The sequence below is a fragment of the Carlito syrichta genome, unplaced genomic scaffold, assembly GCF_000164805.1.
Source record: "Carlito syrichta isolate Samal-C Ts95f unplaced genomic scaffold, Tarsius_syrichta-2.0.1 Scaffold305648, whole genome shotgun sequence".
Lineage (NCBI taxonomy): Eukaryota > Metazoa > Chordata > Mammalia > Primates > Tarsiidae > Carlito > Carlito syrichta.
Genome location: NW_007249744.1, coordinates 230,493 through 257,288, shown reverse-complemented (window position 1 = coordinate 257,288; position 26,796 = coordinate 230,493). Strand labels below are relative to the sequence as shown.

General features: G+C 41.1%; 2 protein-coding genes across 3 annotated transcripts in view; both read right to left on the bottom strand.

Moving 5' to 3' along the window:
* TCF20 (transcription factor 20) overlaps positions 1-26,796 on the bottom strand; it is a 116,769-nt gene that overhangs the window by 10,332 nt on the left and 79,641 nt on the right. For both annotated transcript variants that reach the window (XM_008061983.1, XM_021714421.1), the window contains exon 3: positions 7,834-7,927. In XM_008061983.1, the coding sequence (XP_008060174.1) occupies positions 7,834-7,927 (94 nt within the window). The remainder of the gene's footprint in view (positions 1-7,833; positions 7,928-26,796) is intronic.
* Positions 17,552-18,475, bottom strand: LOC103264336 (ras-related C3 botulinum toxin substrate 1). The gene has a single exon (XM_008061982.1). It carries the CDS (start codon positions 18,262-18,264, stop codon positions 17,686-17,688), a length of 579 nt encoding a protein of 192 aa, XP_008060173.1. The 5' UTR covers positions 18,265-18,475; the 3' UTR covers positions 17,552-17,685.

Here is a 26,796-nt window from a genome sequence, read left to right as displayed (position 1 = left end):
CGTAAAAACACTTTAAAATCTGGAGGCATCTTTTCTCCTTAGCACAGAGAAAAGCCCAGGTGCTAGGGATAGAAAGGAGGCTGGAACTGAAAGCCCCATGGTCAACTTTGTCCCACAACCCATGGAGACACAGGAGAAGTCCCCAACACAAATTACATAATCCACACTAAGCAGTTCAGAGAAAAGTAAAATCCCACGAGGGTGCTTTTAATCCTTGCAGAAAAAATGATTTATTCCAACTTTTAAAATGATGACAACATCCTGGATGACAACAAGGACACATCTACCTCCAGGTGAGTCAAGCTCTGGCACAAGGGTAGAGCATAAAGCAGGGCAAGGAAATCTAATTAATAAGTTCCCTCTGCAAACCACAGCTCCTGGAGACTGACAGCCAGGTCACTGGTGCAAGATGTAGTGGCAGAATGTTAATAAATAAGATCAGAGAGCTCCCAGCACCATGATGGGAGACAGCCATGGTACTTATCCTTGTTAAATGTAGAGAACTAGATTAGGAGCCTATGTACTCATGGATTTCAATTGCAATAGTAGTAAGCAAGGGAATGCCCAAATGAAAACTTTTCGGGTCCCAGTACCCTAAAACAAACCAAAAAAGATCCTTTTATATTTGGCCAACCCTGGAATATCACTACCTGTTTTTGGCTATAGTCCTTGAATACCTGAGTAGACCAACAGGCTTCTCTGTTCCCTGGGCCGAAGAGCTCAGCAAGTGATCACTAACCTCCAGGCCCCTCCCCCAGCAAGGAACTAGCAAGGCAGTAAATGAAATGTGTTAATTTAAAACCCACAAGTACATAGCGTGACCAAGACTCCTGCTGCTCCAATCTGCCAGAGAGTTTATAAACAGCAGGAGCCAGACAACTGGAGCTCAAGGGAAGCACTTTCTCCTTACCTGGGCTCTGGCAACACTGCTGGCATAGCCTCTAGTTTGGGCCAAAGAGAAACAGTATAACACATGTGGGGCTCAGCCAGGCTTATGCCACAGGGCTTCATACAAATGAGGCTGGAAACCATGTGAGCAACAAAAGACATCAGACCTCAGAAAGGCACAGGTGGCTCAGTTCTCCTGAGCCACAGAACAGTGGCCAGCTGTGATGAACCATTAGTAAAATATACCTAACTAAAGTTAGGAAACATGTTCCCTCTGTGTTAAAAGCAGAAAAGAAGTAAAACAATATGAGCACACACTAAAGGCAACTTGAAACTAGTGCAAGGTACTGCTATAGAAACAGAAGTCTCCTAAAGGACTCTGCCAGAGACTGTGTCTACCATTGAAAAGGTCTCCAAGTAGGAACACTGTGCAGACAAATGCTCTTTTCTGTGCTTATACATGTCCATAGGTCATCAGGAACTACAATTCACATTCTGTGCAGCAGTTAGAGCCATGCCTAGAGAGCTCAGAAACCTGGAAGGGCACAGGGGAGCCTCTTCGCTGACCAATCCCTCTGCACTTTTTTCCTCTGATCAATATTTATTAACATTCTGCCACCACATCTTGTACCAGTGACCTGGCTGTCAGTCTCCAGGAGTGTAGAGCAGTGTGTGGAGCAGTAAAAAGTGTAGTAAAACCTCTTCTGAGGACTCTGAACAGGCATCTGGCAGCTTCATGGCCAGCCAGTTACAGTCTCTCAATTTGTGCTCTTCAGGGCCAAGGAACTACTCTATACTGTGCAGAGGGTCCAGTCAGCACTTCTCACAGTGAAATCAAAGTTAACAGCTTGCTGGATCGTCACACAAGCTTGGAAATACAAGGTGGCCTAGTCAACAAGATAGCTTCCAGATACAAACACTACTCCCATTCCCCTGAAGAGAAGACCACTTTCATGTCTCTTGTTTAGCTTAAATGTAGGATGGATTTGCTGGATTCCCACACATGCTTATATCCTCCCAGGCTGAGGATGGTGAGCTCAAGGAGGAAGACGGGAGAAACAAGAAGAGTCTACTGTTCTTCGGATCTGCCGGGCACCAGACACTGTCTCTAGTTCATGTACCCCAGAACTACTGTTCTTCCTTATATTGGCACAATATAGGGCTGGGACACAGGGGCCTACAAGGCCCACACCGACTTGCTGAGGGACAGGCTCAGGCTCCTGGAGAACAAAAAGGGCAATACTGGAGCTTCTGGCACTGGGACTGGTTTCTGTGATGCATATAGCTGTCCCTCCAGGGAGGAACCAGACCACCAGCATTTCTTAATGACCCATCCAGGGCTCTGACCCCACTACACAAGATCAAAGTCTACAACAGAGAGAGCAGCTTTAAAATGCTGCTGCAAGGGTAGCTGTAGAAAGTGAAATTCCCAGCTGTGTTTCTTCATGAGAGTAAAAGAAAAATCCCCTCCAGGCAAGATTCTTTATGCACAGTGGAATTATTAATGAGCTACTACAGCTCTTTTTCCTTCTGTCTTAATTGTTGTGGCTCTCTGCGTTAAACACATTTAAAAAAATTTTTAAACCAGAGTTCATGCTCTTACTACTGCATCCCCCACCTGAAGCCAAATCCTGTGCCTGTGACATATCAAGTGGAACAAAACAAGTGACCATGACGTCAGAAATACAGGGTCAACACCAGGTAGGGAGAAAGCTGTAGGAGCCACAGATCCTCATGAAACAGACATTCCGTTTCCATGGAGACGTCCCAGTAATAAAAGTTTTTCCTGAAACACGGAACAGCTCTTTAAAGATCTAGGCAGTTGATGGCAAGGCAGAGATGAAAATGTTAAACTGCTCCTTATTCTACAGAGAGATCAGGGACTCTTAAACCAAGAACTTATTTTTGTTATAAATAGAAAGAAAAGTCAATCAATTAACCCCTTTCTGGATATAAAGATATATCCTATATAGAAAGAAATTCAGAGAAGACTGTAAGGAATAAATACAAGAATCCATCTCCACAGAGCAGTGCAGGTCTCTGGGTCACTATGACTTGAGTCGCCAAAAAAACCCCACAATGACCAAGACATGGTCATCTTGTGAAGCTGCTTCTTTGGTCCCACCTCTCCACACAGAGGGGCAGATGTACAGCAACAGGGACAGTGAAACCAGAGCCAAAAGCCCTGCCCTCACCCCTCCTGACCCAGAGCCTCCCTCTCACTGGCACTCGGCCACCAACTTCTGTTAAATAGAGACGTTACCAGCTTAACTGTGTAGGCTACCAAGACAGGCTCAAAAAGAGAAAGTGACAGGTACCATTTACTCATAACCCCCAGCTAGTAAAGAAGGCCCAGTTTCTCTGCTGGTGAGGTGGGGTGGCGGTCTGGGTAAGCTTCCATTAGAGGAAAGAATGTTCCCATTGCACTACAGCTCTCTCCAAAGAATTCCAACCATACTGCCTGTACTTAATCAAGGTGGCTTAAAAAAAAAATCCTCATTTAAAAACCATGAAGCTTCAACTACAAAAAGGAAACACAACAGTCTTTATTTTACCCTACCCGCCTTTTCCTGGCCACTAGACTATAGGGAAAACACAACATTCAGATGTAACTAAGGGTAATATAATGAAAACAAGAAAAGGTTGGCTCTTTACAAATTATTATTATTATTAATAGTGCCTTGGCTCCCAAGCTGCCCTGCAGTGCATGTGTACACATGAATCTAACTTTGGCATAAGCATTGTCTTCTGTACCTCTCTTGTTCTTTTTATCTGTTCCTCCTACAGAAACTTGGAGAGGAAAGTGAAGGAAAGAAGGGGCAAAGAGAAGGATGTGAATGGAAAGGGGATGTGCATAAGCAAAAGTCAGAGATAAAGCAATACCTGCCCTAGAAGGAAGGACGAGTAGGATGTACTCTGAGACCTTTCTGGGCTCACGGGATCCTGCTCCAAATGCTTTAATGCCTCGTGCTTGTTCCCATCATCTGGTCAGACACCCTTCCTGTCAAATCCAAATTAAACCCTGCCTCCTAGAGACTGTACCATGCTATTCGCTGCATTCTCATGCCTCTCGTTAACCTCTTCCTCCAACCTGATCACAGGCATTATGAAGGCCACATGGGTGAAGGTCTGACACACATTTAATACTCAAGAAGTAAATGGAGGACATTATGTTAAGTGAAATATGCCATGAACAGAAAGCTAAACACTGCATGTTCTCATTCATATGTGGAAGCTAAAAAAAAGTTGACTTCAACAGACACATGAAAAAAATGTTCAACCTCACTAATCATCAGAGAAATGCAAATCAAAACCACAATGAGACACCACCTAACTCCAGTAAGAATGGCCATCATTAATAAAGGAAAAAACAACAATGCGGTGAGGATGCAGAGAAAAAGGAACACTTCTACACTATTGGTGGAAGTGCAAACTAGTTCAATTACTATGAGCTTGAGACTGGCACCTGAAGTGGGGAGAAGTCTAGTGGGATTGAGCCCTTAACCTGTGGGGTCTACACTAACTCTAGTGGGTATCAAAATTGAGTTAAATTGTAGAACCCCAGTTGGTGTCCAATGGGAAATTGCTTGATGTGTGGAGAAATATCTCACATATCTGGATCACAGAAGTGTATAGTGCTGTGGTTGAGTGGTGTGAGAGCAGGAAAAAGTTTGTACAACCCCTCATGATAAAAACATTCAACAAACTAGGACTAGAAGGGAACTCCCTCAGTTGTATTGGCCACTGCACTCCAGTCTGGGTGATAGAGTGAGACTCCAACTCAAAAAAAAAAAAGAACATCTCTGAAAAACCTAAAGCTAATACATATTTAATGGATCAGGACAAAGACCAGGATGTCTGCTCTTGATACTTCTATTCAACATTTTGCTGGAACTTCTAGCAAGGGCAATTAGGCAAGAAAAAGAAATAAAAGGCATCAGACTGGAAAGGAAGAAGCAAAGTTATCTCTATTCATAGATGACATAATCTTTTGTATATAGAGAGTTGCTACAGAACTATTAACAAGTTGAGCAAAGTTGCAGGATATAAGATCAATATACAAAAATCAATTCTATTCTTATACACTCACAGTGAATAATCCAAAATTTTAAAAATACCATTTACAGTAGCACTAAAAACAATAAAATACTTAAGAGTAAATTTAACCAAAATAAATGTAAAACTTTTATTCTGAAAACTACAAACACTTCTAAAAGAAATTAAAGACCTAAATGAAAAGTCATCCCATGGAATGGAAGACAATACTGTCAAGATGACAATACTCCCTAAATTGATCTACAGAGTAAATGCAATCCCTGTCAAAATTCCAACTGTCTTTTTACAGAAAAGAATAAGCTGATCCTGAAATTCAAATGGGATAACAAGGTACCCAGAATAGTCAAAATAATTTAGAAAGAAAAAGGAGCTGGGCTCGGTGGCTCAGCCGGTAATCCCGCGCTTTGGGAGGCTGAGGTGAGTGGATTGCCTGAAGCCCGCGGGTTCGAGACCTGCCTGGGCAACTTGGCAAGACCTCATCTCTACAATAAGTCAAAAAAAAAAAAAAAAATTAGCCGAGTGTGGTACCACACGCCTGTAGTTCCAGCTACTTGGAAGGCTGAGGCAGAAGGATCGCTGGAGCCCAGCAGGTTGAGGCTGCAGTGGCCAGGAGCGGCCACTGCACTCCAGTCTGGGTGACAGAGTGAGACTCCAACTCAAAAAAGAAAGAAAAAGGAACAAAGTTGGAGGACTCACACTTTCCAATTTAAACGACAGCAACAAAGCCACAGTGAAAAGACAGTATAGTACTGGAGAGTCTGGAAATAAATTCATACATTCATGGTCAATTGATTTTTGACAAATATGCTAAGATTACTGAATGAGGAAAGAACAGTCATTTCTACAAATGGTGTTAGGACAACTGAATATTCACATATATAAGAATGACTTTGGATTTCTACTTCACAACATACACAAAAATTAATTCAAAATAGATCAAAGACCTACATGTAAGAGCCAAAACTACAGAATTCTTAGGTGAAAATATAGGTGCAAACCTTCACGTCTTTGCATTAGGCAATTTTTTTATATGATATCGTAAGTACAAACAACAAAAGAAAAAATAAACTGGACTCTATTTAGAAATTGACTAGCCTAATACGAGCAGCCAACAGATACATGAAAAAATGCTCAGCCTCACTAGTCATCAAAGAAATGTAAATTAAAACCACACTGAGATACCACCTAACTCCAGTCAGGATGGCCATCATTAATAACTCAAAAAACAACAGATGCTGGAGAGGATGCAGCAGAAAGGGAACACTTCTACACTGTTGGTGAGAGTGTAAACTAGTACAGCCTCTATGGAAAACAGTGTGGCGATTCCTAAAAGAACTAAAAATCAACCTCCCAAATGACCCTGCAATCCCCCTACTGGGAATATACCTGGGGGAACTCAAATCACTCTTAAAAAAGATACCCGCACATGCATGTTTATTGCAGCATTATTCACAATAACAAAAACATGGAACCAACCATGCTGCCTATGGAAAGAGGACTAGATAAAAAAAGTGGTACATATACACAATGGAATATTACACAGCCATAAAGAAGGACAAAATTATGAACTTCACAGTAACTTGGATGGTCTTAGAGGTTATAATACTGAGTTATCTATCACAGAAACAAAGAGCCAAGTATCACATGTTCTTACTCACAAGCAGACCTTAAACCACTCTTGTAATACTATAAGAAAGGGATTGGCAGTAGTGGGAAACTGCAAGGGGAGGGGAGGCACATCTCATCAACGAGGGCACCTGACCTGCATAAAGAACATTTGTATACCTAATTCTGAATTGTACCCCACATATTTAAAATTAAAAATTAAAAAAAAAAGAAATTGACCAGTCTATCCTTCCACCACAGACTCCTCTAACCACAGACAATTTTGTTCTTCAAAAGATGCTATGAAGAAAGTAAAAAGACAATCAAAAAATGAAAGAAAATATTTTTAAATCAAATATACAGAAGTACAAGGAATTCTTAAAACGTAACAGTAAAAAGACAAATAACCCAATTTAACAATGGGCAAAGGATTTGAATAGCTACTTCTCCAAAGAAGATATGCAAATGGCCAGTAAACACATGAAATGATGCTCAATATGATTAGCCACGGGGAAACAAAAATCAAACCACAATAAAATACTACCATTTCTTACTGGGGTGGCTACAATTCAAAAAAAGAGAGATAATAAGTGTCAGTGAATGTGGACAAACTGGAATCCTTAATACATTGCTGGTGGGAATGTAAAATGGTGCATCTGCTTCAGAAGACAGTCTGGCAGTTCCTCAAAAGGTTAGACAGTCACCATGGGATCCAGCAATTTCATTCCAAGAGAACTGAAAACATGTCCACACAGAGACTTGTATGTGAATATTCTATAGCAGCATTATTCTTAATAGTCAAAGAGTGCAAATAACCTAAGTGTCCATCAACCAATGAACAGATAAATAAAACACAATACATCCCTTACAATAAAATACTGTTTGGCAATAAAAAAATGAATGATGTACTGATATATGCTCCAGTATGTATAAACCTTAAAAACACTAAGCAAAGTGAAAGAAGCAAGTCACAAAAAAGCCACATACTGTATGATTCCATATTAACAAGGCAAATCCACAGACACAGAAAAGATCAAGTCTAAGAGAGCATAAAGGAAAAAATAAATGTATTCTTAAATAGGTGAATCATGTGAATTAGATGAATAAAACTTATTGAAAAATATTACCCAATTTCTCTCCTTTATAAATTCTAAAGGCATGCAAAGAGGATAACACAAACAGAACAAGATCAGGAAACAAACGAACAAAAAACTATAAAGAAGAGAGAGAATCAAACTGTATGTCCCAACCCTTTGGAAGCTTTGGTCTGTGGTCCCATCTTACCTGCGTCAATGGCACACGGGTAATGGTATCGGAAGGAGCAGCCTTTGTTGTAGCAGCCCAAGGTGGCGCCTGCCTCCTGGCAGTGAGAACATTTCTGAAAGAAATGAAAAAGGCATGTCAGTATCCCAGACTCACCCCTCTCTCTCAGGTCTTCCCTGGTCCCCATCGTTTAGACCTCAGCACGTGTCTCTGTGGTTAGAGGAGTCTGTGGTGGCAGGATGGGCTGGTCAATTTCTAACTGCCACTCACTGACCACACCATGGGAAGTGATCCAGCAATAATGTTTTAGGCCAGGCCTCACAAGTGTTCTCAAATCAAATAGAACACCACAGTAGGGCGAGATAAGTAACCCTACTGTACGTGGTAGACAAGCCAGAGGTAACCAGCCCTGCCTCTGGTGTCCCCCTTGTCCTTCCACTCACATCCTCTGCCAGTCATTTTCGCTGCTATCATGAGCTGCATGCAGATCTTCCCTGTTTACTTCTGCTGTGAAAATCTGGGGTAGGGGAGGGTAAGGTAGTAGAGTTATATATATACCGTTTAGAATTGAAAGTGGGATTTGGTTTCTAGTTCTTATATTTGTAAGAAGATTTTATTTTTATTTTTGATCTACTTACCCCAAATGCCCAATACAAGTACATTTTCCTTTTCAGAAAATATGGGTTCCTGTGTGCAAGTGGTATTTTTATACATGAATCTTATTTTAAACACACCAGAAAACCTGCCATGAATTTCTGGCTAAGTGAGACATTATTCTGTAACTGAGATGGCTCCTCCATATATGGTCAGGTTTTCTTTTTTTTTTATAACTTTATTTTCTTATAGAGATGTGGGGTACAAGTCAGGATTAGGTACATAAATAGTCTATGTGCAGGTGAAGTTTGGGCCTCCAACTGGTCCTCACTTCCCCTGGTTTAGGACCAGGTACCCTTTGTGTTATGTGCTCCCTCCCCCGGCAGTGTTGCATGACTACCAATCTCCCCCTTGTACTCCTGTGATTAATGCTCAGGTCCCACTTATGAGTGAGAACATGCAGTATTCAGTTCTTTATTTCTGTGACAGCTCACTAAGTACAATGGTCTCCAACTCCATCCAATTTATTGTGAAGTCCACAATTCTGTCCTTTTTTACGGCTGTGTAATACTCCATCATGGGGTACATCTCTGTCACCCTGTGATGTGGTTGCTGTGAGTGCTCATCCCCTTAGCATAAGAAATGCATCCTATCAACAACTATCATATTTATAAAACTCAACCACTGGGGCCCTACTGAGGAAGAAGAATTCAGACTCTTCAGGTGGCCAAGGCATATCCAGGTAAGGCTAATGGAAACTACAGACATTTCTTCTTGCTTCTATGAAAAATAAGTGTTCCCTAAGCAATTACTTAGGTCTAAGCTCCCTCAAGCTCCCTAATGCCAATGCTGATGGTAAACTACACTAACGCCAGCAACAACAAAGCCCAAGTGCTCACCACATGTCTAGATGGTTGTAGTGGCTGACATGAATTCACTCATTCAGTCCTCCAGATTACCCCCCTGGTAGATGCTTGTAACCTACAGGTGAAATGCCAGAAGTACCAGAGGGAAAGTAACTTGTTGTAGGCCAGAGCTGAGGTTTAGGCTGACAATCCCTGGCATCCTCCAGAGACAAATGGGGTGAGAAGTTCCAAGAGCTTTGTCCTCCTTTAAGTCCTTTAAGAGCTTTGCCCTTCTCAGAGATGATCAGGATCCTTCTGGATGCTGGTAATCAGTAAACGTTTACCATATGCCCTCACATCCTTGCTAAGAGAGAAAAGATCACTGGGACTGGAGTAAACCAAGGGCAGTTAACAGTATTTTTGGTAACCCTAGACTTTATCTAATTCTGTCAATGATATAGAGCACCTTCAGAAAAAAAAGAAAGTTTCACATCAACTTGAGAAAATGAAGTGTGGTCAACCCATAGCCATATCTGCTACCCCTTTCTTACTCAAGAAGCCCAAACATTCAACCAAGGGCTTGGGCTTCAGGCCTTCCCCACACCCTGGAGGGTGAATCTCAGTGGTGGCCATTTAGGATAAGCATGACAAGCATTTCTGGTAGGAAAGTCTGCAGGAAAAGGGGGCTCTGTGAAAGTTTTGCCCTCTTAAAAAGAGACAAGAGGGAGTAAGAGGTCATCTTTCATTCAGCCTCTCAGAGGACTGGATAGTGGTATATGTGACAGCCATTGTATCACCATGAGGGGATAGCCCCGAAGACAAAGCCAATCTGCTGATGACAGCAGAGTGACAGGATGGAGACCCAGACCCACCACAATTGTGTCACACATTAAATCATCCAACCTCAGAACTGTGCCACCTCTAGCCCAGTTACAAGAAACTTAGGCATTGTTGTATAAGGGTTAAATATGTAGGATCTGGAACCTAAATACCTGCCTGGTAAGTGACTCCACCTCTAGCTTTGCCTTCTTGGCCAAATTCCTAACCTTTGTTTCCTCAACCTGCAAATATGGGACTAATAATAGCTCTCACCTCATAGAAATGTAAAGGTTAAATGCATTAATCCAGGCTTAGAACAGTGGCTGGATCAAAAGTGTTAAGTAAATGTGACCCAAGACACCCATGTGCCAGACACACACTAGATATTCTACACAGCCCATCTTATGAAGAGCAACCCACAGAGCAGGCCTTGTCACACCCAAGTTACTTGAAGGAAAGAGACAATGTGGGGCTTGGATTTGAACAATGTCCGAGTCTCCTTCCTACCTCAGCTCAACAACCTGGTAAGTTTGGTAAGCAAACTCCACTACAATTAATTTACTAAGTTGCATCCAATGGAGAAAGACCCTACATGGGAGAACCTTAAAGAGTTTATTTAGTTCAGTGGCTTGCATGCAAAGTGTGGTCCCTGGACCAGCAGAGTTGTCATCACCTGGGAACTTGTTAGGCATGTAAATTAGTAGGTCCTACCTTAATGTGTTGTAATAAGTCCTCCAGGCTATTCTGAAGCACAATGCAGTTTCAGAACCACTAATCTAATTCAACACTATAACTTTCTGGGGGGGGGGAAGACTCAGAGATATACAATGACAGGCTGAGTCAGGATTCCAGGTTTCCTGAGAGCCCTATAATCCTTTCTCCACTATATTTCTGTCTCCTACAGAGCAATCTACAGATCATGGTGTGTGGTAAGCAGAATCACAGTCTCCCAAAAACATTTATCCAAATCTCCAGAACCTGTGACCTTACATGGCAAAAAGAACTTTGTAGACAGGATTAAGCCAAAGATCTCGAGATGGGAAGAGCATGCTAAATTATCCAAGTGGGCCCAATCTAATCACATGGGTCCATAAAAGCAAATAACCTCTCCCAGAGGGAGTTAGTCGTAGCTTTAGGAAAGTGTGATGAGGGGAATAGGGTCAGAGAGATGCAATGCTGCTGGCTTTAAAGATAGAAGAAGGGGCCAAGGAATGTGGGCAGCTATAGAAGATGGAAAAGGCAAGGAAACACTTTCCTAGAGCCTTCAGAACGGAACACAGCCCAGTTCTAGCCCAGTGAGACTCCTGTGTTGGACTTCTAACCTACAGAATTGTGAGAGAACAAGCTTGTGGTAATGAGTTATAGCAATGATAGAAAACTAATACATGGGGATTTCCCGAGACTCTCTTCAGTGACTGTTCATTTTTCTTTAACATTCTTCAATGTAACAAATTTCTCCCTCATAGAAACACCTATAATTTCACTAGACGAATTTTGGAATTACAAGATCACTGAAGAGGCTAAAGCAAAGGGATCTGCTGAAGATCACATACCTAGTAACAGAACTTAGAACTTAAGCTCTTTTTTTCTGAACCCCAAGCTCAGCATCTTCATAACATACTATGATGCCTTCTAGTCCCCTTCATTTACTCAACTACTCAACATTTGAAAAGTACTTTCTAGGTACTAGGTGCCGAAGACAGACTATAAAAACTTATCTCTCTAATAACTTCGTATCTATTCTCCCTTTCTATTTAAAAATCAATACCCAGGCTAGTACCATTTCCAATTAGAGTTTTACTTTTTACCTGAAGAATTTGCACTATCATCCTCCTATACTGCAAATAAAAGAAACAGTTACTGCACGGCTAAATAGCCTTTGTTTTTGACCACACTGTTACTATAAGCTTAATGATGTTCATTCCTAGAAGAGCTAAGTTCAAACAATACTTCTCCCCAAAATGAGACACAGTGGGGACATCAAACATGGTTTCTAAATTAAGATACATTTTTCAAACTTCATGATCTTTTACTAGTGGATTTTTCATTTATTATGGAAGGGAATAAACACTTATTTTTAAAGCAACTCTGACAAGAACCTTGCATTTCTTGATACTGTAAACTTGGGAAATAAATTTTAAAGCATATTATTAGTTTTGGGGCATGCTTAAACAGAAAGTGGCCAGACACCCACTCTGAACCTTTTACCAGCCCTTGTCACTGTCTTCAGAAGCAGAGCTGGCTGACTTGAGGTGGTAAATTGCAAGGGCTGAATCAACTAAGAGTCGTTTAATCCTTATCTGAGGAAAGCTCCAAGGGAGAATTCTACATGCCTTTTCATTCACAGAAAGACTCTTTTCCTATGAGATGTAACAGCGACCTGAATAATCACTCTGTTTAATGAGCATCTCAGAGCAGTCTCTGAGCAGCCTCAGAGTGCCAGAGCATTTGGGTCAAAGTATTATTAGCACACCAATGACTACAGGTTCTGTCCAAGCCTTGCAGATCACACACTTTGACACTACTGTTCCTCAGATGGCTTTTACCCAGCATGGCACACACACTTGCTCATGCTCACAGTATTTACTTATTCATGTATGTCTACCTCCCCTCGACTGTGAGATTCATTCCTTCATCCCCAGGGCCTGGCATACACCAGGAACTGTAAACGCCTACATGATGGAATGGATGCAATGTCTGACAAATTTGAGAGCTTGGAGACAACTAATGAGGCTATTCTTCAATATGAGTTAAAAAGCTAATGCTGGTAGAGCTTGGAGAATGTGGAACAAAGTACGTGTTAATTTTTGGCCACCAGTGAGAGGTTTTTCCTTTTAATTATGCCTCCTATATCTAGGACAGAAGCCTCTGCCGTCCTATGTATCTATGCCAACTATGTGGCAGCGATGGGGCCAACATACAAAAAGCTACCCTTTAAGGCCCTGAGAGCAACTTTCTTTGATGCAACTCTGCATCCTGTCAATCTGAAAAGAGCAATTCAAGGTGTTGGCCAAAACAATACACATACAGCCCTGTTATGTTTTGGTCCTTGCTTCCGTAGAGCTTCCTTAAAGCTCTTAAGATTGGTTGAAGCATTTTGCTGGTTGTCATTCTCACAAACACTCAAAAGATGCCCTCTGGTGCCAGCCTCTGGAACCTGCGCTATAGCCTAGTACCACTGAGGCTTCCCAGTCAACCTCAGAGGGCCAGAAAGATGCCCAGTTCTTCTCAGGTCCATTTACTCAAAGCTACTGAAGGTACCGTGCGCAGACTTAGAAGCTGCACTTAAGTTCCACTGCTGCTCCAGCAAGATTACCAATTTCAGAAACTGAATACATTAAATACACATCTTAATAAAACATTAGCCAGTCATTCACTGGCTAAAGGCTAATTGTGTGTACTTAAGACAAAAGTTCCAGGTCTGACCTGCTTTTTAAAAAACATGGTTGGTCTAGTGTGAATATTATACAGACATGATGTAGCGCAGGGCTAGTGGAGAAAGAAAGAGTACCAGCACACGTGTGAAAGCCAAAAGTCGCCACATCAATTTTATCATCTGAAAAAAGGGGATAACAATATTTGCTCTGTCTTCCTTGCAAAGTTGCAGTGTAAAATAACTGTGTGTTTCATAAACCAGAAAGTTATATATACATGAGGGGACCCCAAAACACCCAGAATTATTTTTTGGAGGGCAGGCCCCTGTTACTACAGGATTCTTCCAATAGATAAGTGTTCTAGGAACCCATCGGCATCCGTGTTGTTGCGAGAGGCTGCATTCAGCTTCAGTGATTTTTTTTTTTTTTTTGAGATTCTTTCAATGCGTTTTCCCATTTCATTATGAGTGGTTTATGAGTGCACCTGACCCTGAGTGTTCAGCAGTTTTGACCAAAAACGGGATGACTCCCATGTCCCACACTTCCTATTCACCTGATCTCACCCTGCACGACTTTTTCTTGTTTCCCTAGGTGAAAAAAGTCCTCAAAAGGAAACATTTTGCTGATGTGGAAGAGGTGAAACAAATAACAGCAAAAGCACTAAAAGGCATCACAACTGATGAGTTCAAAAACTGTTCTGAGCAGTGGAAAAAGCATCTCAATATGTGTATTGCATCAAACAGACAGTACTTTGAAGATGAATGTTTTAAACATGTAAGAATAAATAAACAACTTTTTGTAAATAAATTCTGGGGTTTTTTTGGGGTCTCCCCTTATAATTATTAACACTTATAAAAATATATAAACCATATCTGCATCTCTAAGTGTCATATTCTTGGCAATTACTGATATCAAAATCAGATGTAAACATAGAGCCTATTAAAATAAGATAAACTTAAAAAAAAAAACTTTTTTTTTCTCTTAGAATACTGCCTGAAGCAAGCAGACCCTGGGTGGGCCTGGACACCTGCTGTCACAGACTTTTTTGGTAAGTCTAGTGCTACATGATATTTTAACAGTACTTACCCTCCAAAGGTGCTTGGTCAGCTCTCGGTACTTCAACTCTTAGCTACTATTTACTATTACTTTCACTATATTTCCCCTCTCAATTCTTTTACCCTTGACCAATACAAATTAGTAAGAACTATTTTTAAATTTCAAAAGTATTTTATGTTGGAAGGAAAATTAAACCAGTAGCCGGAAGTGGAACTTCCACCACAGCCTAGTACAACCAAGGTTTCCTAGCCAACCTCGGAAGGTCAGAGATTTAGAAGCTGCACTTAACACATCAAAAACTATCTCCAAAAAGGCATTCTGAACACAAGAATGAGACAAAGTGTGCCACGGTCTCACCTATTGCACTCTAAAGGCTTTGCCTGGAGTATTATGTAGAGGACATAACTGAACAACAAAGACTTTTTTGCTACCTGCACCAGAGTCACCTGCCACGTGTTCCTAGCCATAGTCTCCTAGCCTCTCCCCACTAAGTTAAAATCATCTAGAATAATGGACTGCAGCTGATTCTGGACCCTCTGATACCACATGGGTCTGAGGCCCAGCAGATGGTGCTGCTTTCACAACATACCTATAGTCTAACAGCTCATTTTCTCTGGGACACAGTCATCTGCTTCCCACCAAGACAAGCAGGTGAAAACATTTGCACAAACTTTCTTTAATGTGATCATTTTTCAGATATAAAAATAATCTGAAATGAAATCAGCCATTTAGATCTCATTGTCCTCCCATAAAACTCTCAATCAAAAGGTGGTTCTGCTGCAGACCCTAAGACATATTTGCTGGAGTGCAGTGGCATCACAGCCTCAACCTGCTGGGCTCAGGCGACCCTTCTGCCTCAACCTTCGCCTGGCTAATTTTTGGAATTAATGTAGAGTTGAGGTCTCGCCAAGTTGCCCAGGCTGGTCTCGAATCCTTGGACTCAGGCCATCCTCTCACCTCTATCTCCCCAAGTGCTGGGATTACAGGTGAGAGCTACCACACCTGGCCAGGAAAGGCTTTCAAGTCACATTATAAACCTCTAAGTGTCTCTGTAGCTGAGTAGAGATTGAGTGGTGGCTGGCCACATAAGTGGTGAAAAATGCACAGAAAGCATGACCAAGGTCAAAACATCCGAGAGCAGTTATTTTAGCAGCATCTCCCAGCTACATCCCTGGGCCTCTGTTTTGGATCCATAAGAAAAGTCTATTCCCTAATTCCCCTTCCTATGTCTCTGTGCCCATAAGTAAGATCAGCTTGTCTGTAGTTTATATAGTAAAGTTATGATGCTTTGAATCAGGTTAGAAGGCTTGTAATTAAAGGAACTTTTTCCTTCATTAATGTCCTTTGCTTGTCTTTCTATACTTCATCTGCCAAGCAAAGGATGCCAGAAATTAGCCACAACTTTGAGCTGATGAAGAATACATATATTTAGAATACACATAGCTTTATATAATAGACTTGTTCATTTTATCATTCAGCAGGCAAATAATGAAAGTTAACAGGTCTAAGATGCAGCTGGGGAAGGATGGTTTTTTTCTAGAAGATTCTATCACATATAACTCCTCCCTCTTTTTTTTTTTTTTTTTTTTTTTGCTGTTGCTGCTTTAAAAATCCAGATTTTTTGCATGAGGTGTGTTGAAAGTACCTCTGTTGTAATGTGAAGGTAACCACTGGCTAGCAAAGTAAAAATGCCAGGTTGATGCTTCTTTATAGAATCATGAGATGCAAGTTACTCTACTGAATATGAAGAAAGCAGTTTGACTTCCTAATGAGCTGTTCTTTGGGACTTTTGATTTGATTTATTAATGTCTCAATCCTAACTCTACAGCATAAAACTGCAATGTCCAGAAAGTGGAAACATGGGCTGGATGAAAATTATTAAGAACTTACTCAGTCTGGTCTTTCCTTCTGGCTTGTGGGTTTCTCTAAAAGTTATAAGGGATGATATGATCAAGTAACTTTTATTCTCAGTATTCTTTCCTTTGATATCTGAGTTTCCTTATGAATTGATGGCATCAACTTCAGACGTGCAATAATTTTTAAAAATTCATTCAACAAGTTTTTATTGCATGCCTATGTGCAGGAGCTGAAACTGGGAGCCAATATTTATTGGCTACCCTCAGGTAACTTACAGAATTATCTGGATTTGTAAAGTAAAACTGTGCTGGAACTAGTACTTGAGAGCTTAGAGGTAATGGAGGTCAGGAAAGCATTCTTTTTTTTTTTTTGAGTTGGAATCTCACTCTGTCGCCCAGACTGGAGTGCAGTGGCCGCTCCCGGCCACCACAGCCTCAACCTGCTGGGCTCTGGCGATCCACCTCAGCCTTCCAAGTAGCTGGAACTACAGGCACGCGCTACCACGCCCAGCTGGTTTTTGATTTATTGTAGAGATGAGGTCTTGCCAAGTTGCCCAGGCAGGTCTCTAACCCGCGGGCTCAGGCAATCCACTCACCTCAGCCTCCCAAAGGCGCGGAATTACAGGCTGAGCCACCAAGCCCGGCAGGAAAGCATTCATGAGGGAATGTTGCTTGAGCTTGGTCATGAAGAATCAACTACCTGTTTTAGTATATACATTTTATTGATGATAATGTTCTATGAACATGTGAGAATATGGCAGGAACTAGTAATTATTTCTACCAAGATGCCCACAAAGGAGAAAGTTCATATTTATCACACATGGAATGGACTTCAGCTGTGGATGAGGCAGGCACAGATACTGACCACTTGCTGTGGGTTTTAAATGTTCTATAATTCCCTAACTCTAATTCTCCTGGGTTTATACCTTCAGGGTCAGCAATAATAAATTTAGGGAAGCAAAACAAAGCAATATAAAGCAATTTCCTGAATAAAATACATCTACCTGTTAAAACCAATCTTTGTCCCTCATTCTAGAGTATTAAAGCATTACCCAAGAAGGCTTGGTGTAATCATTTTTTTCTCTTGCACTAAATGTATACCGTTTGTTGTAATTTTTTTTTTTTTAGGGCTAAATTTTAATAGACTGAGTCGGAACTCTTACATTTAGAACAAACAAAACCTTGAAATTACTGATTGGTTCAAAATGGTTTTATGGAAAAATTAATCTGTAACAAAAACTTGGCATTGAGTGCGAAGGCTCCACTGTTTTTTGAGCAAAGCGTACAAAGGTTCCAAGGGACATGATCAAGAACAAGGGGCTCGGACATTTACAACAACAGGCATTTTCTCTTCCTCTTCTTCACGGGAGGTGGGCAGAGAACTGCTCTGATAGCTTCGGCAAACACTGTCTTGAGGCCTCGCTGTGTGAGAGCAGAGCACTCCAGGTATTTTACAGCACCAATCTCCTTAGCCATGGCTAAACCCTGTGGATAGGTGATGGGGGTCAGCTTCTTCTCCTTTAGTTTCTCAATCGTGTCTTTATCATCCCTAAGATCAAGTTTAGTTCCCACCAGGATGATGGGAGTGTTGGGACAATGGTGCCGCACTTCGGGATACCACTTTGCACAGACATTTTCAAATGATGCAGGACTCACAAGGGAAAAACAAATTAGGAATACATCTGTTTGCGGATAGGATAGGGGGCGTAATCTGTCATAATCTTCTTGTCCAGCTGTATCCCATAAGCCCAGATTCACCGGTTTTCCATCTACCATAACATTGGCAGAATAATTGTCAAAGACAGTAGGAATATACTCTCCAGGAAATGCATTGGTTGTATAACTGATCAGTAGACAAGTTTTACCTACAGCTCCGTCTCCGACCACCACACACTTGATGGCCTGCATCTGGGCCGCTCGCTGGGCCGCGGCGGCGGCGGCGCCGGGCGCTGGAACGGGAGGCGGCGAGCTCGGGGCGCGGCGAGCGGGGGCGCAGCTGCAGGCGGCGGGGCGCGCGGGATGCCGAGGCCGCTGTCCACGCCGCCTCGCCCTCCGCGGACTGGAAGCCGAAGCGCGGCAGTGGCCACCACCCAAAGCTGAGGAAAACTGCCTAATTTTTTTTTTTGAGTTGAAGTCTCACTCTGTTGCTCAAGCTGGAGTGCAGTGGCACACTCATGGCCACTGCAGCCTAGACCTGCTGGGCTCAGGTGATCCTTCCGTCTCAGCCTTTCAAGTTGCTGAAACTATATGTGTGCGCCACCATGCCCAGCTAGTTTTCTTGATTTATTGTAGAGATGAGGTCTCCATGTTGCTCTGGGCTCAGGCAATCCTTTCACCTCCACCTCCCAAAGTGCTGGGATTATAGGCATGAGCCACCATGCCCAGCCTATAATATTAATACATAGTCTCATACTAAAAAAGTCAACACAGGTATCACTAATGATGTTTCTTTGGGCCAACCAGATCTTTTTCTGAAACACAGTTTACATTTAATCTTAAATATTCTAGTAAAATAGTACTAATTGGAGAATTTCCTTTATAGTCCAAGAAGAAAACCGCAACTTTGTTGAAAACATTATATTTTGTCCCAAGGTGTTTTTCCATGTTAAAAAAAAAAGGGGGACTTGTGCCCTTTAAGAAGTTAGAAAGGAGGGGTACAGAGTGCTAGAGTCCAGAACTAAGTTTAAGCCAGTAATTAGCACTTTTCCTCTGTATAAAAGCAGAGAACCTGAGAAAAGACAGAACACAGCAGGAGAAGGAGCCCTGCGGCTGCCCTGTGATGAAGAAATAAAAGAGCTTTTTCTCTAAGTGCAGAGAGAGAAAAACGCTTAGAGACAGAATTTAAAACACTGAAATTTAAGTTGCACAAGATCATATACTAGCTTATTTTTATTTTACCCTATTTAGATAGTGGATTAGCTTATAAATAGACATGATTACATTTTGTGCTTTCTGAATCTAAAAAGGCATCTTTTATAAGTCACCCTCCAGGGAAGTGACTCTTGGTATATAAGCTGCTTCTCTCCATGGCTCATCCCACCCAGGAGTTGGGTCTGTGCTTCCAGAAAGTGAATGACTGGAAGCTGCTTATTCACAAGGCACTCATACTGAAATGTTTACAGTTTCAACAGCAGAAAAGACAAACCTGCTGCCACAATAAGACTTCTTTAACAAGACTTCAAATCTGGGAAGATCAAAATGAAACGGAAACGTCCAAAGCTGTTCCAAACACTTGGCTCTGGAGGTCTTTTGCCTTATTTTTATTCCTCTTTTCCTACTTGCGTTTGTATTTAAGTTTCTCCTCCCTGCCCAGATCCACTGCTATCTCGCCAACTCTCTCATCTGCCCATCTTCTCAAACAGGTCAAGACTTGTCAAGCAAGGCCACCCTATTCCTGGAAGTGGCAAGTTTTTCAAGGGCAGAGGCAGCCTGAAGAGAGACAAGGGAGGCATTTTTATTGGGGGTGGGGAGGATGGAGGTCAGAGTTCCAACAGAAAGAAAATTTTAAAAACTATAATGTCTTAGCATATTTAAGCTACTGCCAATAGAACGATCCATAAAGCCACTGGTTCCCCTATCCACCCCCCCTCCCCAGCCAGGCTTCAATGGTGGCCACTGATACCATGAGACACACCCTCAAAGCACATTTCAGGTCACTCCTACTCACATAGGTCATGCTTAACCTGGAGCCTTTTCTTCCTGGAAACCTTGAGGTGGAAGGAAAAATTTGGTCCACATCTAGAATGGAAACTTCAGTACCAGACCTGACTTGCATTTTTGAAGTTGATTTTAGCATTTCTCAAGGTGTAACTTACTGTCACCTGTGCCAGCATCCCCCAAAGCTTGTGTTAAAAATGCAGACTGAGGACACCACCCTAGGAGAGACTGCAGGGACAACATCTCAGGTGTTCTTCTTCCTTCTTATCCTCAAGAAAATCTGAGATCTATTAGTTCAATTCATCTTCATGGAATATGTTCACTTTTTCCTTCATTTCTGTTTTAGAAGACTACTGCCAGAGTAGGAAGATGCTCAGGAAGAGTATAATCCTCATTTCAACAGTGAGGAAAATGGAGACTCCAAGAGTCTTCATGAAGAAAACAGATTTGGAAGTAATATGTTTAGCGACCTCGAATAATTTCAAAGTTTCTTCCCCCATCTCCAATTTTTAAGTATCTGTTGACTGCTAGGACAGATATCCTACAACCTGACAAGGTAGTCCAGTTATCAATCTCCTTTTATAGGTTAAAAAATTGGGCCAAGAGGCTAAGTGACACTACAGTTTTCTAAGAAGCCAACTACTACAAACAATCCTTGCTAACAATTTCCTCTAGTGTTGTCAAGGAGTACCTGTTGGGTAAACGTAAGAGCCTCTTGTGCTCTCCTTCTGGTTCTTATCTCTGGGCAGCCTAGTGAGTGTGTGGTGGTCATGTGATGAAAAGTGGATCCATCACCATGGGTTTTCCTTCATGAGTGAGATTAGAAAGAAATAACAAGCAGAGGATGGGACTAGCCAAATTACTAAAATTGTCTGAAAACGTATCAATGACTAAGGGATATCAAAGTTCCCAAGTCAAATTAAGGATCTAAAAGCAAAAATCTGTGTTTACTAGTGGTCTCAGAGCTCCTTGAGGGCCCATGGGGAAGAAGCGTTTGTATGTAGCTGGACCATTTCCTGGGGTTCCCTAGAGTTAATTTGGAAGGTCTTGCACATAAAGTCTTCTAGAGCTGAGCAACAAGATTTTGTTGGCATGCATCTTATATGAAACTCTCCCCCCGCCCCTCAGAAGAAGGGACAGGAAGAAGTGGGTCTGGGAGAATCGAATGTAGGGTCAGCAATCAGCGAGATTCCATTGCTGGGAGATGATTTGCTTTAACAACAAAAGGCTCCTGTAGCACTGCTAAAAGCCTCATCCAGTCAGGAAGTGAAGTTAAAGCACCAGTAGTTTATAAAAACAAAACAAAACAAAATGAAACAAACTAACAACAACCACGGCAAACCATGGCTGCTTTGCATGATGTTCCTCTGTCTCTATAGTGGATGCTTAACTTATGACATTGTCCTGATGTATCATAGTGATGAAGCAGGTACTCTCTTGCAGAGTACCTGGCCTACAGTAAGAAGGAAAAGGACTCTGCTTCTACCTGGGAGGGTGCAGGGGAGGATGATGGTGCCACTGAGAGAGCCAAGCAAAGAGGCTGTTCAGAGCAGAGAACTAAGAGAGTCCACTCGGTGGACTGTGAGTTTCAGAGGGCACGGTGAACAGGCTTGGAAAGCAGGAAGGTGTGGAGTTTGACAAGTGCCTATTTCTCCTGCCATTTACCCTTTAAATCCTCCAAGTACTACAGTAGTGGCAGATCTGAGTACCTCACCACTCTGGGCAGGGCAGGGCAGGCCTCTGAGCCCTTACTGACTGACTCTTCTCCTTGCTCGAGTTAGGTGCAGCTTCTTGGTGCTTACATAGACCCCACAGCATCCAGAGACCATGACTTCACAGAACTTATACAATTGTTCATCCAATATAAGCTACAGCTGCAAGAAACTATCCATTAGAAATTCCTTCATTCTGAAATGATCATACTTGGATGTCTGTCTAGGAGGCATCTTAGACTTAATAGGAACAAAATACCACTCCTGAATTTTCCCCACCAAACCAGGTCTTCCTTCAAGAGTTCCTGTCTTAAAAACTGATACTACATTCACCCAGCAGCAACTTACATTTTTATCACAAGAGGCATACACTAAAACATATGAACAACAAAACCGTCTGTATTAAAGGCAAATCAAATTTGTACTTGGCATTCACAACGAACCACAAAGGACAAAGAAATAAGAATACCATTGGTCATCTACCTCTCAACCATTCACTTTTTCTCTGAAACTATAAAATAGTATATAGAAAAAGATGTCCCTCACAGTCTTATTACCGAAACATACTTTAACATCTCTTTAATTTTTTTATATCTAGATTAAAATTCCAATCAGCACTTTCACAACTTATTTCCAACATTACACATTTTTAAAAATACATACTTTAAATGGCATCCAAAGGCCTACCTCCTCCTCCTGGACATTACATTTTTCCTTATGTATCTCTTTAAAAGAGTCTGCCAGTCACGGGTTTACTTTGTATTGAACATCCCCATGCCAGACACTAGGGTGGGTTCTGGGATCAACTCAGTCCTTGGGGAGCTAATCTGATGAGGAAGACAATCAGATAAGCAGGTAGTCGCACTAAGAATAGTTCTATCTTATCTTAGACGAGCACTTGTGTAAGTGCTGTGAGGCCACTGTCTCAGGATTCAGTGGGGTCTGTGTAAGCACCAAAAAGCTGCACCTACCTTGGGCAAGGGGAAGGGCGAGTTAGTAAGGCTTCAGAGGCCTGCCCAGGCCAGAAATGTGAGATGTGACCTGCCATTATTGGAGTGACTTAGGGATTTCAAAGGTGAGTGCTAACAGGTAAAATGGAAGTGCTGGAGCAGTTCTTGCTAACTGGGAAACCAAATGACAGGTGAACTGGTTTTAAAATCAATGTGTTTTCCATAAATAGTGGATTAAAATGCCTAGGACTGCCTTCTGATGAGAAGGGAGGTATAAAGTCTTGCACAAGCAAACAAATACATTTCATTTTGAGGGGACTGCCCTTCCAAAGCATTAGCATATTTTTATTCCTTCAATAAGGAACGCTACCTAGAAACAAGCAGAGAATCATTTGGCAACTGTCCTATCGCTTATCCTAATTAACTACAGCATTATCCTAGCAAACCAATTTTAAGCAGTTTTTATATGTGAAAACTAGAACTCTGACGCAAACCAGAAGCCTTCGTCTGACATATGTCAAACCAAGACTTAAACTTCACACAGTTTTCAAAGTCTGGAACCACCTGGCACTTCCAAGGAGCTAACTACAATGAAGAGGCCCAAGACTTGATAGGTGAACATGCATTTTACCAGAAACTCTTCAACTAGCTGCTGAGTGAAATATGTAAGAGAGATAAAACGCCTTCAAGGTTGAACAGTGTCATTGCAGCCAGGTCCCACTTGATTTGGGTTGGAAATTTGTTATTTTGTTGTCTCTGGTCTTGTCCCCATTCACTTGTATGGCAGTTCTTCAATTCTATTTTCATAAGATACATTAACCAACAGCAGTATGCTACCAACACTTTCAAATTAAGTGTAAGCTCTTAAGTGCATGTAGCCAAAATCACTCCACTGTACGTGGTTTACTGGGACAGGGTCATACAGAGCTGAATATTTCTCTTCAATTTGATTTCTACCTACTAAGTTTAGGGACAGGAACACATTTTACTAACCCAACATGTGCAGTTACCATTCTAAGGCTGACGCCAGCCTTTAGTATCTATTTCCTTTAAAACCACATCAACTCAAAAGTCTCCAGGAATAGTTTAGTGCCAACCAGGGAGGCTATCTCATCTCCAACAAAGTTAGTTTTATCCTTAACAGTCCTCTGCCATCGTCCAATTTGTAGATGAAAAACTTTAAGAGCACTATTAATGCCTCATTTAGGGGCAATCTTGAAGAAAGGAATTCTATACATATGAATTTTCCAGAAAAGTTATTCATGCTAGAAAAAATATGCAGAGGGAAAACAACAAATTGAGGCGAAATAATAAAATTCCAAATTAATAATTAATGGGCATAAAACACAAAATTAACATGGAATATTAATATCCTAATAAGAGAAATAAAATTAGAAGAAACTAAAAATTTAAAAAGAAGTGGTAGTAAAATGTGGGCTTACACGCCCTAAGGGATGATCACAGTTTGGTATGACCCTTTTTTGGTCAAACCACAAGACAATGCCTTTCAAAAATCCTAACAATGTTCAATAGTCAGAGAATTTTTTCTAAATAAGGATCCATGAATAAAAATGTTTACCGCTGCATAAAAAGTAGTAAATTAACTAGAAACAGCCTCAATGAAAGTGTGATACTTGGAAAATTACACCCACATTAAATTAAAACAAACAAAAAAGATCACAGATTAATATGAAAATTAAAATTACAAAATTAAGGTCAAAAAGTAACATACAGACCTATACCTACAGTGTAACGATGGAGACTTGCTGGGTTTAAATACTGGGCAAGTTCCTCCCTGGCTCAAGTTTCCTCATCTAGAGCATATGAGACCCACCACATGGGTTAAATGTGATTAACCCATACACAGTGCTTAGAAAGCACTCAAAACATGCCAGTAGTCATACAGTTGTCCTTGGTATCCGTAGAGGATTGGTTCTATGAGCTCCCCAGATACCAAACTCCACAGATGCTCAGTCCCTGATATAAAATAGCATAGTATCTGCATATACATAGTATCTGCATAGTATCTGTATACTTTAAACCACATATAGATTACTTATAATACCTGGTACAACGTAAACGCTATGCAAAGAGTTGTTATATCTTAGGGAAAAATGACAAGGAGAAAAAGTTGGTACGTTTATTCAGTACAAACAGAATTTATTTCCCTGAATATTTTTGATCCATGGCTGGTTGAATCTAAGAATGCAGAATCTATGAATATTGAGGGCTGACTGTATTACACTATTATTATATCTAATACAATAATAAGCATATGGGGAAAATCTAGAAAAGTGGCAAATGTGTTGTGTTATCAGGACTATGACAGACTTTCTTTTACTAACAGCTCCATTCATCTTACAATATGAATAATATTGTTGTTTATCTTTATGTACATAAGATGTAATTCTTTTACTAAAGGTATTTCATTTTTTTTCACAACTCACAAATATGAACCTCAACCCCCACTGACTGTGCCAGGTGTCTCATCTAGACCCTGTGGCCAGTCTGTCTTTTCTTCTGCCATTTCTCACATTTTCTGCCATATCCTGTGAGTAGAGCAACAATCTCCACTTCATAGCCAATCTCACTGCAGAGTAAAGTATATGTGTTTTGCCTAGCCTCAATTCAGTGCACAAAGGTCTTAAGCTGAATTTTGAAACTCTGAGAAAATAGGGTGCTACTGTACATAACAAAGAGGTTTTTTGAGGCCCATAAAAAATATTTTCTATCAGTTCTTTCTCAGTGTAATATTACACACATGTTGTCAGTATCTTGGGAAAATTATTAAAAGCATAAAACAGGCTGGGCTCGGTGGCTCAGCCTGTAATCCCAGTACTTTGGGAGGCTGAGGCAAGTGGATTGCCTGAGCCAGCAGGTTCGAGACCCACCCCAGCAACTTGGTGAGACCTTGTCTCTACAATAAATAAAAAATTAGCTGGGCGTGGTAGCATGCGCCTATAGTTCCGGCTATTGGAAGGTTGAGGCGGAAGGATCGCCGGAGCCCAGCAGGTTGAGGCTGCGGTGGCTAGGAGCATGTCTGGGTGACAGAGTGAGACTCCAACTCAAAAAAATTAATAAATAAAAGCAAATTACTTCTCCTGTTCCCCCCCAACTGTATTTTAGGCAATAATGATAGTAATAGCTTAATTTCTTTGATATCTTTTCATGGTTTTGTGAAAAAAAATCACAGAATTGTTTTTTAAACATGACACAGATTTCCTTATGTGATTTCCTATTTTTGTCTTCACTTTCTTTCAACTTGGATTTAAAACTTTATCAGTTTTATATTTATTTGAAAAGCATAATAAAATCAACTAGTCCTAATTTTAAAAAACTGTATTAGCTGCCTGATCTAAATAAACATGTGTATTAGTCTGAACTGCTTTCATACCCATTTCCTTCTGTCTACTACACATGTAATACAAACCTAAATTTCTTCCTTCCTTTTCTTCCTTAATCCCTGCTACTATTGGTGTCTTGACCCCACCACTCACCAACTTGCTTGCTGAGCTAGGAACCTTAGTTTCATTCTTGACCTTTTCCTCCTCCTCGCTTTCGTGTATCTGCCACATCAGACCAGTGTTTAAATTCTATCAACTTTGAATACCCAAACATTTCTCAAATCTGTTCACTCCTTCCAATTCTCTTTTCCACCAGATATTCAGTCCTTATTATTTCTTGTACAAATTAATCCCACAGCCTCTTGACTGAACTGCTTACTTCCCACTCTCCAAACTTCTTTCCTGAGTTTTTTTTTTAGAAAACACAAGCCTGTACAAGCGATTTACATGTTTAGAAATTGCTAGAGGTTCCGTACTACCCTTATATTAAAGGTTAAATCCCTCTAATACAACAGAGTCCTCTGGAATTCACATAGTCTCTGCACATTAACTCTTTTGGGGGTGAAGTGAGGTGCTTGTAGGAAAGTATTTGCCCTGAATAATTCTGTGCATATCCAAACTCAGAATTCTTAATTATTTTGGGTCTCCTATATAGTGCTGGCCTGTCAAAAACAAGTTTACTCAAAAAAAAAACCAAAAACCCCAGCTTTATTACCAGGTAGATTCACTATCAAAGATTTACCAATTCAAAAGAATATTGTTTTTACTTAATGTGCA

Coding starts and splice junctions, on each gene's coding strand:
- LOC103264336 (XM_008061982.1), bottom strand. CDS start 18,264: ATGCAGGCCATCAAGTGTGTGGTGGTCGGAGACGGAGCTGTAGGTAAA.